We start from the raw sequence: 13,568 nt of genomic DNA on the forward strand, positions 1-13,568 counted from the left end.
TGTGTTGTATTTTAACATACTTTTTTGTTATAGAGCAACTTCTGGCACAAGAATTTCCCTCGGGATTAATAAAGTTTTATCTTTCCCTTTCTGAAAAAGGGACTAAAGGGAGAAACCCCCCACCCCCACCCCAAAAAAACAATAACTGAAAGAAGCTATGGAAGTAGCCTAGAAAAGCATCACAAAAGAAGAATGCAACGGTTTGGTGATGTCAGTGGGTCACTGTATACTTTAGTTTACTTGAAGAGTATCTGTTCCAAAGACTTTTGTTCACCTAAAATTGGGTGTTCTACTGCAGATTTTGCCATGTTATAAGTTATTTAAGACATCCAGATGTAACTATCAGGAAACGAAAGCTGAAATTCTGATCTTTTGTCTCGTATTCATGTTTTGATCACAAACCCAAATATCTTCAGTCTATAGTAAAAACAAAGAATTGGCCTTGCCATTCCAGTAGTTTAGGAAGGGATTGTAAGTTACTCCTGTTAAGGTTCACACACACTATTTCATCCTCTGTGATGATTGGCATTGTAGAATTTGACCACATACTGTCTTGTCTATTCCTATCAGCAGCCTGCAAGTTTTCTCAATGTGTGTGTGAGTCGAGAATGGTTGGAAAAGGTTGTTTGGTTTTATGTGGGTTTATGTTTATGTAAATTAATTTAGCAAATTTAATTATTCCCAATTCCCTCTGATGTAGAGGATGCATAGCACCAAGAGCTAATGGTGTAGAAATTGCAGTGCTGAGAGATCTGAAGCTGCTGAAACAAAATAAATGAGCAGTGCTTAATTTATTCACACTTATAATTTCTCTGTGTCTCACTGTCTTGGCACCTAAGATTTGTCTGACTCATTGCTTTCATGGACTGTAATTTTAATATGGGTTACATATTTGTATTTACTTTGTGTGTATCCTTTGCCTTGTTTAGGAGGCAGACAGCTGGGAGATCATCGAGGGATTGAAGATTGGCCAGACGAATGTCCAGAGACCTGATAAACATGAGGGTTTTATGCTGAAGAAGAGGAAATGGCCATTGAAGGGCTGGCACAAGGTCAGAGAGGCCTTTGTTCATACTGTATTACTGTCTACTTAACCCATTTCACAAATTTGTACAAGTCAAGTACTGAAGAAACATGTCATTTATACTTTTTTTGTTGTTGTTGTTGTTTTCTGTATTGGTTTAAAGACCAGCAAGTGGTGGTTTGGTGTTTTATTTGTCAGTCACTTATTAGTAGTTTTGTCATGGTGTCATTATGGCACACGACAGACTGAGAGAAGTAAAATGTGCTATGTTGGAGAAGAGCATTATTCTAGTTCACAGAGAGCTCTGTGCTTACTCATCATAATATGAGGTTACACAGAGTTCTGCAAAATCCTTATCACACCTCAGAAATCTTCGTGGGCTGTATTCAGAGTTTACTTGAGTTCACATTGGAGAGAAATTATACCAAAACTCTGCACTGTGGTATTCAGATCTCAGAATTAACAGTAAACTTTCATATGTCAAATGCAATTTGAGAACAATATTAAATGCATAAATATAATATTATGAAGTAAATAACGAGACAGTAAATGACGGCGTAGCTCGCTCCAGCCCCGTCTAGTCTAGAAGGAACGATCTAAAGTGGGCCACCTTGCGCAATAAATGTTGCAGGCTATATACAAGCTATATATAGACGCTATATACACCCTAGGAATACCTACATATTTGCCAGAAAGAATCCAAAATGGTGAGGAACTGACCGAGAAAAAGTGATTTTTGTTGAACTGCTCATTAAGGCTTAATTAGTCCACAACTTCATTAATAAGTGTAATTAAGCAAATTTGGGTAGAAGTTATATGCACCCTAGGTACCCCTACCTTCATGCCAGAAAGAATCAAAATCAGTGAAGAATTGAGGGAGAAGCAGCGATTTGTGTGGAAACTGATCGTTAGGGCTTAATTACCGCATATCTTCATTATTAATTGCAATTATGCAAATTTGTGTAGAAGCCATATGCACCTCAGGCAGACCTACCTTCCTGCCAAAAAGAATAAAAATCGGTGAAGAATTGAGATAGAGAAGAAGCGATTTTCGTGAAATGTGGACGACGCCCAACGGACAACAAATGATGGTACAAGTTCATCGCCTGTCGGCCGGATGAGCTAATAACTGCATGAATTGTCCACGCTTTTACTACAAATCCCAACAGCAACCACAATGTTTTTCACTCCTCTTCAAGTTTCACAAAGATCAAGTTAAGAGCCAGTTTACCAAATAGGATGAAAATGTTTTCCAGCTAAATGTGATTACTTCACACAGTGAACACTTTCTTCAAGCTGCTGGATAGTTATTTGTAATAGCGAACCAGACATATGCCTAATCAGCTCAGTTCTTAATCATAACTAAAAATATAAATGTCAAATTAGTCACAATGAACAAACAGAGATCAGTCATGTGAAGAGCGATGGTGAGGTTCATATTTAAATGCCAGAAGTGACTTTCCCCATTGTACACTATCCCATTGTAACTTTCACTATTGTTGTTTTTCCATAACAGATTAGCTCACAATTAGTAGGCAGGGTGTGCGCTTGTTACAGCTTGCTACAGCTCAAGATATTACGATAGGTGAAGCTAAATCCAACTGAGATAATATATGACAATATAGTTATAGAGTGAGTAATCCTAAAATAGTTCATAATGTCCTGATTTATAACTATTTTAAAAATAGTTCATAGTATCATTTATAATAACAGTTATTTATCCTTTTTAAATATAATTAGAATAAATTCAAATATTATTAAACATGGAATGAGAGCTCAATGGACGGGACTACTGAACAGCCTATTGATCTCGAAAGATGGACATAGATAAATTTCTCTGATCATATTTATGGATTTGTGTGTCTTCTTTACAATCGTATTTCCCAAAAATGTTGGGACGCTGTGTAAAATATAAATAAAAACGGAATATAATTATTTGCAAATCACGGAAACCCTATATTTCATTGAAAATGGTAGAAAGCCAACATATCAAATGTTGAAACTTTGAGAGAAATTTTATTGCTGTTTGAAAAATATATTCTCATGTTGAATTTGATGCCAGCAACATGTTTAAAAAAAGTTGAGACAGAACAAGAAAAAACTGGGTATAAAAAGCAACAAAATTTCCCAGTTTTAACATTTGATATGTTGTCTTTGTAATATTTTCAAATTCAAAATGAAAATAACGAGCAGCCACATCCGAACGGTTAGAGAAGCAGCCTAGAAGCGGCCCAAAGGGTTGTTGGTTCGAGTTCCAGGACAGGTAGGAAAAATGTGAGGGGAGTTGAGTGAATGAACAGCACTTTCCCCTCCCTCTGTATCATGGCTGAAGTCCCCTTGAGCAAGGCCCCTAACCGCCAACTGCTCCTCGGGCGCTGTAGCATAGGTGCCCGCTGCCCACTGCTCTGGGTATGTGTGTGTGCTCATTGCTCACTTGTGTGTGTGTGTGTGTGTGTGTGTGTGTGTGTGTGTGTGTGTGTGTGTGTGCACTGCTTCAGATAGGTTAAATGCAGAGGAGGAATTTTGTTGTGCTTGAGTGTACATGTTACAAAGGCTGCTGCTTCTTAATATTTTCAGTGAAATATAGGGTTTCTGTGATTTGCAAATCATCACATTGTGTTTTTATTTACATTTTACACAGCATGGCAACTTTTTTGGAAATACGATTGTATTGTCTATTAAATTAATGGCAAATTTAAAAAAAAAATTAATGGAGTCAGAAAGAAATCTTTAAATGCAATTTTCTCCTTTTGAGGATAACCGGATGTTTAAATATACTTCTGTCAGACCCACTTTCATCAAGGAACATTATTTACATTGCAATATTTGCAACAAGTTGTATTTGGCGGGTGGCTCTGTTCCGGGACCTCCCTGCCCTTCCATGTGCATACGTGGAAAGCCTTGGGGCAGGGAGAGCACACATGTGCCTACATGGAAAGGCTAAAGCAGAGAAAGCTGCTGCAAAAAAAACCAAAACCACCACAACACGAGGCAGACCTCCCTGACCTTCCATACTTTCATGGACGAGCCAGCAGGAGCTTGCTGAACTATTAACTAGGAAGCAAGTTAAACCAAGATGAAATACAGTGGGGCGAGTTCAAGCTTCACAGATTGCTGTTGGGGTAATATAGCTAGTAAGTTTATACAGAGAGCCTGAGCTGCTATGCACGAACACTTTATTCTTTAATCTAGCACAGTTTGAATGAACAGGGGCAGGTCAGGCTGGAGGGCGCTGCCTCTGGGCACAGTTGGCGAAATTCTGAAATTCAAAGCAGGACAAGAATCAACCATTGTTGTCCAAGCCTTGAATATGGGCTATTCAAAGGATGAAATTATCCATTCATTAATCCTGGGAGCAGAAGACTTCTAGTTGCCAAACGAGAGCTCTGGTGAAAGGAAATGGTGCTCATTTGCAAAATGGCTTGCAGAGGAAGCAGCAAAGGTAGGCAGGTTAAAGCAGCTTAAATAAGGTGCTCGATGAGAGATTTGCCAATACAGTGTGTAGAAGGGAATCAGCTGAGCTGACAGCTGATGTGGGCTGGCTTGAGATCAGCTGCATTCAGCTGATGTAGCTGGGATTGAGGGCTGAGCTTGACTTCGTGGCCTGCCAGAACTACGCTACACTCGATATGTGATTCAGATTTTTAAAAAATGTATTTTAGATATTGAAGGGGCTTCCCAGGCCTCTAAACATTTATTGATGCTTTTTTTTGCACTTAAATCGTTGACTAAAGTCATCAACACTGAATATGTCCCATCTTTACCAACAATAAGAAAGATCTCACATTTCAATTGAACAGTGTTATATAGTGAGAGTGTGTTCCCTTTTCAGAATAACCAACCCAAAATGCAGATTATGTACAATTTCTATTGTGTGTAATCCAGAAAGCACAGATTGTGGCGCATTCCTAACTGTTCTTTAATAGTTTATTGTTTTAGTCCCGCTCTGTTTGCTGTCTTCTGTAATCTGCAACATCAAGCTCATTTCCTTTGCTGTCTTTAAATGCAGAGATTCTTTGTTCTGGATAATGGGATCTTGAAATACTCCAAGTCCCCCATAGATGTAAGTACAATGACAAATGAAAGTTAAACCTGCATGTTCTATTAGTTCACCTCAAGTTTTTTTTTTCCTCAGAGTATAAATCTTATTCTCCATGTCTGTGTCAGATTCAGAAAGGAAAGTTGCATGGCAGTATAGATGTCGGCCTGTCTGTCATGTCTATAAAGAAAAGAGCCCGACGCATAGACTTGGATACAGAGGAGCACATTTATCATCTCAAGGTGAGAGACTGAGAGGGCGATGATGTCATTATAGTAGAGAAAAATGCATAGTGCGTATTTGCAGTAGCCAAGTAAGCAGCAATCCAGACAAACAGATGCTGGAGACATGTGTTGTCTGTCTCGTCACTGTCCTCTGTGTGTGTATAGGTGAAGTCTCCGGATGTGTTTGACGCCTGGGTATGTAAGCTACGGCACCATCGTCTGTACAGACAGAATGAAATTGTGCGTTCGCCTCGTGATGCCAGCTTGCGCACCTTCCCTCCTCCTACCAGCATAGACTCACCCCAGACAGCCCCCGCTTCTGCTCACGAACCGAAGGTGAAGTATCTCATACACACACACTAAATATGTAGGTATATGTGTAGTTAGACACACAAACTGTCCTCCAGCAATGGTCATTGTGACACTCCTTGTAACGCAGTAATGACTCATCAAAACACACCAGCTCTACATTTTGCCTGTGCTGCCTGTACTCGCACTGAGGAGATATAAGAACAGGCAGATATTGCGCCATAGATGAGTTCAGAAATAGGAACGTTGTTTCTCTCACATATACTTGACTGACACTGTAAATAGATGACTTTTTTTTTTTTAAATAAACATAGTGAGCTGTCCTTTACTACTGATGACTTCACAGCTCTTATAAGGACATTGATAGTGATTTCCGATTAGCCATCATTGAACAAAGTCACTTACTGGACTAAAACACTATTTTCTTCCATACTTACATTTCCTAATATTATATAATTATTTATTTTTTTCGCAGTCCGGTTTCCATCAAATCCCGCGCTCTGATTGGCTGGTGAGCGGGTCCGTATCCTACGGTATGGACCCCGGTTACAGACCTCTGGCGACTCGCTCGTTCACAACAACAAAAAACGTAGCAATTTTTGTCAACATTTATTTTCGCATTTCTCAGGAGAATAGCTTTAATTTTACAGCATGGATAGTGATAACGACAGTCTTCACAGCGAAAGCGAGTTTTACTGCCCTGAGGAAGAAGAAATAAAAGAAAACATTTCAGGAGAAAGCTGAAAACCCGTAACTGTTGCTAACGCCGAGCAAAAACATGGCTGAATCCTGAATGACTCTATTTTGTATAAATAGGGATCTACAGAGGTGGCAAAATGTAGTTTTTTTTTCCTGCCATGGAAGTGCACTTGTATACCGAGGAGGAAGCCATTTGTATTACAGCCATGAATGAGGATTCAAAATAGCGTTAATTTTACATCATGGATAACGATAACGACAGTCTTCACAGCGAAAGCAAGTTTTACTACCCTGATGAAGACAAAATAAAAGAAAACATTTCAGGAGAAAGCTAAATACATGTAACTTGCTAACACTGAGCAAAAACATGGCTGAATCATGAATGACTCAATTTTGTATAAATAGGGGACTACATAGGAGGCAAAATGTAGGTTTTTTTTTTCCCCTGCCATGGAAGTGCACTTGTATACCGAGGAGGAAGCAATTTGCATTACAGCCGTGAATGAGGATTCAAAATGGCGGCTCGGCTCGGTTTTCCCTTTCGGGCGCTCTCGTTTTCTGTTAGAATTTGGTAAAGAAAAAAATACATTATTTACCAGCTTAAGGTCGATCCGTATGGTGAAATACCGTGACCTTGGCCTTGAATACTGACCTCGGCCCAGAGGGCCTCGGTCAGTACTTTCAGGACCTCGGTCACAGTATTTCACGATACGGACCTCCCAGCTGGTAAATAACACACACACACACTTTTTATTTATATATATATATATATATATATATATATATATATATATATATATATATAAAATATGTGTGTGTGTGTGTGTACAATAATAAATTGTTCAATACATTTTTGGCTTGAGAAACTACTAAAGATAAGTGATAATGGTAATGATAATTCTAAAGTCATTATACCTTTAATCTTATTAAAAAGTTAAATTATCTATAAATATACAGTGTCTTGCAAAAGTATTCATCCCCCTTGGTGTTTGTCCTGTTTTGTCGCATTACAAGCTGGAATTAAAATGGATTTTTGGAGGGTTAGCACCATTTGATTTACACAACATGCCTACAGCTTGAAAGGTACACATTGTTGTTTTATTGTGACACAAACAATAATTAAGATGAAAAAACAGGAATCTGGAGTGTGCATAGGTATTCACCCCCTTTCGTGTGAAACCCCTAAATAGGAGCTGGTCCAACCAATTCACTTCATCATTCACATAATTAGTTGATTAAGATCCACCTGTGTGCAATCAAAGTGTCACATGATCTGTCAGATGATGTCTGTATAAATCAACCTGTTCTGGAAGGACCCTGACTCTGCTACACTACTAAGCAAGAAACATGAAAACCAAGGAGCCTCCAAACAGGTCAGAGACAAAGTTGTGAAGAAGTATGGATCAGGGTTGGGTTATAAAAACAATATATCCCACGGAGCACCATTAAATCCATTATAGCAGAATGGAAAGAATATGGCACCACTACAAACCTGACAAGAGAAGGCTGCCCACCAAAACTCACAGACCAGGCAAGGAGGGCATTAATCAGAGATGCAACAAAGACACCAAAGATAACACTGAAGGAGCTGCAAAGATCCACAGCGGAGATGGGAGTATCTGTCCATAGGACCACTTTAAGCCGTATGCTCCACAGAGTGGGGCTTTATGGAAGAGTAGCCAGAAGAAAGAAAACAATAAGAAAACATGTTTGGAGTTTGCCCAACAGCATGTGGCAGACTCCACAAACACATGGAAGAAGATTCTCTGGTCAAATGAGACTAAAATTGGTCTTTTTTGGCAATCATTGGAAATGCCATGTGTGGTGCAAACCCGTCACCCTGAGAACACCATTCCTACAGTGAAGCATGGTTGTGGCAGCATCATGCTGTTGGGATATTTTTCATCTGCAGGGATCAGGAAAGCTGGTCAGGACTGAAGGAAAGATGGATGACACTAAATACAGGGTAATTCTGGAGGAAAACCTGTTTGAGTTGGCCATAGGTTTGAGACTGACACGAAAGTTCACATTCCAGCAGGACAATGACCCTAAACATACTGCTAAAGCTACACTGGAGTGGTTTAAAGGGAAACATTTAAATGGGTTGGAATGGCCTAGTCAAAGCCCAGACCTTAATCCAATTGAGAATCTGTGGCATAACTTGAAGATTGCTGGACACCAACACAACCCATTTAACTTGAAGGAGCAGTTTTGCCTTGAGGAATGGGCAAAGATCCCAGTGGATAGATGTGCTAAGCTAATAGAGACATACCCCAAGAGACTTGCAGCTGTAATTGCAGCAAAAGGTGGCTCTGCAAAGTATTGACTTGGGGGTGTGAATACCTATGCACACTCCAGATTTCTGTTTTTTCATCTTAATTATTGTTTGTCACAATAAAACAACAATTAGCACCTTTCAAGTTGTAGGCATGTTGTGTAAATCAAATGGTGCTAACCCCCCAAAAATCCATTTTAATTCCAGCTTGTAATGTGACAAAACAGGACAAACACAAAGGGGGATGAATACTTTTGCAAGACACTGTACATGCATATGCCATTTGGGCATGTACACATGGGAAATACCAAGAAAGTGTTTATTTTAATTGGGATAGATAGATAGATAGATAGATAGATAGATAGATAGATAGATAGATAGATAGATGAGATTTTTATTGAGCGATAGCACTTGATATCCTGTAGATAATATACATGTGGCTCTCAGTTAACAAAAAAGAAATAAATGACAATAGTAATAGGAAGAAAAAAAATCTGTCAAAAAATTGAACAAAAAATTATTTACAAATTATTTACACTGATGCATGGTTTTCACGGAAAAACAGTCTTGACGGCGCTTGTGAATGCCACGAGAGTTTTGCATTGTTTTACTTCCAGAGGAAGTGAGTTCCACAGTTTTACACCACTGAGTGCGAACGTTTTATTACCGAAAGCGCGATAAAATTGCGGCAGGATAAAATTCATGTTCGTATGTCGAGTGTTCCTTCCATGGACCTCTGTAAAATTAACAAATCTTTTCCTGAGGTATTCCAGAGCAAGACCATTAAGAGCCTTGAACACTAAGGCGCATTTCATGCGTTTTACTCGAGTATGGAATGGCACAATATCAAGTTCCTTAAAAAGGTTTTTGGTTGGATGATCCCATGCCACGTCCATGATGATTCTCGCAGCACGCTTCTGGAGCATAAACATAGCATCCACATGTTTCTTGAAAGTCTCTCCCCAGACAGTTGCACCATAGTTCATGATGGGCTGGATTAGGGTGTCAAAAAAGGTTTTCTTGGCTCTTAATGAAAGAAATTTCTTGGAACGCTTCAAAATACCTAGCCTTTTTGATTTTCTTACTCACATACTCCACATGGCTGTCCCATGATAACTTATTATCGAAACACAAGCCAAGGAGCTTAGATGAGGAAACCGTTTCAATGGGATTTTCATCTAGCCTAACTTGTTGTGCCTTGTTATCAGTTTTGATTTCCCAGAGCTTAGAGGCGATGCAAATGATCATTGATTTTGTTTTTTCACAGTTAAGCGCCATGTTGTTTTCTCTCACCCACTTGTCAACTTTAGATAGATCGTAGGCTGCTTTCACTTCAATTTCCAAACAAATGTCAACCTATATAATTGGAATCAGCAATACAAGTAGGGTTAACTGTTTCATCACTATGGTATGGCACAGTTGTCATACTGATGGTACTAATAATTAAATTGAGTTGGTTAAAGACATGCGGTTAGGTTAGGTTAGGTTAGGTTAATATGGGACGGCCTTGGGCTGAAGTGCCCTTGAGTGAGGCATCTAACTCCCAACTGCTCCCTGGGCACTGTTAGCATGGCTGCCCACTGCTCTGGGTATGTGCGTGTGCTCATTACCCACGTGTGTGTGCATGTGTGTTCACTGCTTCAGATGGGTTAAATGCAGAGAGGAATTTCACAAGTGTGTGATGAATAAAGTTGTTCTTGTCCTGTTCTTTGTTCTTAAAAGCACTAGACTGGGAGCCCCTCTGCATGATTCTTTTTGCCAGCTTATGCTTGTTCATTTTGCAAATGAATTAAGATCAGAGCCTGGGCTAAATGAGTCATTTGCGTGTGTGTGTGTGTGTGTGTGTGTGTGTGTGTTTTTGTTTGTGTGTCTGCACGCGCGTGTCCTCTCAGCAGCAGGTAAAGCCCAGCTCTCTGCCCTGGCAGCCATCTGTGCCCTGCACCACCAGCCTGCCTCCGTCCTACAGCAATGGTCAGAGCAAAGTGGCAGCATGGCTACAGGAGTCGGAGGAGATGGATAAGTGTGCTGAAGGTAATTCTTACACACATACTTGCTCTCTCTGTCTCAGCCATCTGCATTTTCCTTCCCTCGAGCAATGAAGGATTCATGTGTATTAGTTAATGATGCTGAAGTGTTCCTCTTCCTCAGGCAAAGAGAATAAAACGAGTTGTTTCAGTAGCCTCATTTTTAATAAGATTAAACCGTCCTTTATTCACTAGAAGCTGCTCTCATTCAGAGTGGCGTTAATGGGTGCCTAATGAACAGTAGGTTTGGGTGCTTAGTCGTAAGCCGGACGCAACTTTCTGGGTGTAAATGTAAGACAGTCGTACCAACTGAGCATATCCCCTTCGGACATAAGGAAAATGCTATGGAACTTCATGTGTACAATTGTACACATTATGTCCGAAGGGTATAAATTAATTTTTACTCACGCCAGTGAGTTCTAGATTCTGTGATAACTAATTTAAACATCGGCTTGTTCATTTGAGTGGATGCATCGAATTTGTTTCATCATTCAAATTATTTTTTACGCCATTTTGATTGGCTGAGCGAACTGCAAGTCACTGCCTACAAATAATGAGCTGCTCATGTACAACTGTGCAGTTGGCACTTTTGTCAGCTTGACTCAGTTTCTTTATCGCTTGACTTGTCGCGTGAACTTTATAAACAGTATTCCAAAAAAAATAATTTGAATGATAAAACAATTATTGAACTCGGTTTTCACTAAATATCGTGATTTGTTAGTGTCTCGCAAGCAATTATTTGCCTCTGCCTTCAGCATCGGCGAATAATTCATTGCTTCCTCGCCACAAGCAAATCGTGATATTTTGTTCAACTCGTCCAATAATTACTTGATATTTACACTTTTTGCAAGCTTAAAGATAAAATGAAAAAAATCTTCTTCAAACTCATCAATGAGGAATTTACTGTGAACAGATACCATCTGATGTTTTTAAAGCTGATACGTCTTTTCTTTCTTTCCTCAAAAGTTTATTTTCCATTTTTGTCTGCGTTTCCCTTGAAAGTAAGCATGGTAGTTTAATTGACCGTGTATTCAGCATGATTAAGCAAGGTACATGAATGGAGATGGTCCAATACCATGTTTTCTTTACTCAAACTCTCTTCTTCCCTGCAGGGAGATGTGCTGAACCAGCAGCATGACTTACACGAACCCAAAGCTTATTTCATTTAAATAATCTCATCCAGATTAGATATACAGATAGCCAGGAAAAAAAGGACTAATTATTATATCATGCTTATTCATGCCAAGTGTAATCAAATCATATGTAAACAAAACATACAAAGCAAAATGTATACAAAGCTTTTAACTGGCTTGTGCAATCAGTATAAATTGGTTTTAGTTATATTGTGTTTAGCAGTTAAGACAACCTTAGTTATAACCTGGCCTAAGTATGAAAGCAAACAGTAAAACTGTGTGTGTGTGTGTGTGTGTGTGTTTGTTTCAGAGCTTGCCCATTGTCAGTCCAGTTTGATGGAGCTGAGTCGGTTGCTGCAAAGTTTGGAGATTTTACAGAGAACACAGTCAGCACCAAGCTTCACAGATATGCAGGTAACGCGCACGCACGCACGCACGCGCACACACACACACACACACACACACACACACACACACACACACACACACACACACACACACACACAGCTAAAATGTATTGCATGATTGGCAATCAGTGCAACAGTTTTCTGGGTTTTTATTATTTTTTTTTATTACATTTCCAGGTAAAGGTACTGGTGTATGTGTGTGCATCCGAATGTGCGTGCGTGCGTGTGTGTGTGTGTGTGTGAGAGAGAGAGAGAGTTCTTTTCAGAACACCACGTAACACTGCATCTGATGCCACCATTTAAAGTTCAGAAACTTCATAATTATGCCATCATTAATCTGTGTAGTAACTCACTGCATTCCTTACAGCCCATTAAAATGTTCTTTAATTAAAAACACCACGGTCCTTTCTATGTCCATGTTCAGACCTTCATATCCTGCCTTCCATGCCACATAGCATAGCATATATATCTGTATATCAGTCATCCATTCATAGACATTCAGTGTCTCTCCATGCTTTATCTTAAACACACGTCTGGTCTCACTGACTGCCTTATTTTTTATTTATAAGTACATGCTGTATTATACTGTACGTAACAAAGGAAATGTGTAATAACTGCATTTTAAAGTGATACTGTATGGAGTTTGGTAACAGATTTTATAGATTTTTGAGGTATTTCATCATTTTTGTGTGCATTAGAAATCATTGTCATAAAGCAGGTACTTTTCTGTACCCTTCATTCATGCCAGTAAGTGCCAGGTGACATAGCAAGTTTTTACAGGGACTGTTCTTCTTATGTATTATTGTGTGTGCGCATGATAAATGGTAGTAGCCAAATTGTAGGGGGAAAAAAATGTTGCATATGGTATCACTGTGTTACTTTTCTTTAAAGTGTGTTTTAATATTGTAATTATATCTAGGGACAGATGACCGATTACACTTTTTTTCTTCCATGATTGCATATTAAATACACTTAAATGGGAATTAGTTCCAGGCTGGAAGTTGTGAGAGAAGAGAATTGGAGCAGAAACAACTCCCACTGTAGCGTTAGTCTGAGGAATTTATTTCAGGCAATCATTTGGATTGATTGCTTTACCACATTACTGCTCAGTTATATAACATCACTTGTTGCTGCCTTGCTTGTCGCTGTTGCTGTAAATTCAGCTGTTGCTTCGTTGTTTGCTAATGTGGATGCAGGGTTCCTATTTTCCTCCTATTTTATTTACTACACAGCTCCAGCAGAAAACAAGCACACACAGAACAAAGAGGGATGACTTTGTTGCATCGTTGCAACAAACATGCTTAAACAGCACTGCAGAATTTTTTTTTAAATATATCATTTCATAACTTTCATCTGCAACACAGTAGAGTATCATTTTACAGCCTGAGCCATACAGTTTCATTCTACTGAAAACCTTAATCTGGACTTGTACAT

General features: G+C 39.2%; 1 protein-coding gene across 6 annotated transcripts in view; it reads left to right on the forward strand.

Moving 5' to 3' along the window:
- Positions 1-13,568, forward strand: part of osbpl6 (oxysterol binding protein-like 6) — a 115,987-nt gene that overhangs the window by 71,491 nt on the left and 30,928 nt on the right. For 5 of the 6 annotated variants that reach the window (XM_060930054.1, XM_060930049.1, XM_060930053.1 and 2 more), the window contains 6 exons: positions 930-1,052; positions 5,034-5,087; positions 5,192-5,305; positions 5,453-5,623; positions 10,463-10,601; positions 12,038-12,141. In XM_060930054.1, the coding sequence (XP_060786037.1) occupies positions 930-1,052; positions 5,034-5,087; positions 5,192-5,305; positions 5,453-5,623; positions 10,463-10,601; positions 12,038-12,141 (705 nt within the window). The remainder of the gene's footprint in view (positions 1-929; positions 1,053-5,033; positions 5,088-5,191; positions 5,306-5,452; positions 5,624-10,462; positions 10,602-12,037; positions 12,142-13,568) is intronic. The other variant, XM_060930052.1, reaches the window with a different exon arrangement.

Source organism: Neoarius graeffei, chromosome 9 (genome assembly GCF_027579695.1).
Source record: "Neoarius graeffei isolate fNeoGra1 chromosome 9, fNeoGra1.pri, whole genome shotgun sequence".
Lineage (NCBI taxonomy): Eukaryota > Metazoa > Chordata > Actinopteri > Siluriformes > Ariidae > Neoarius > Neoarius graeffei.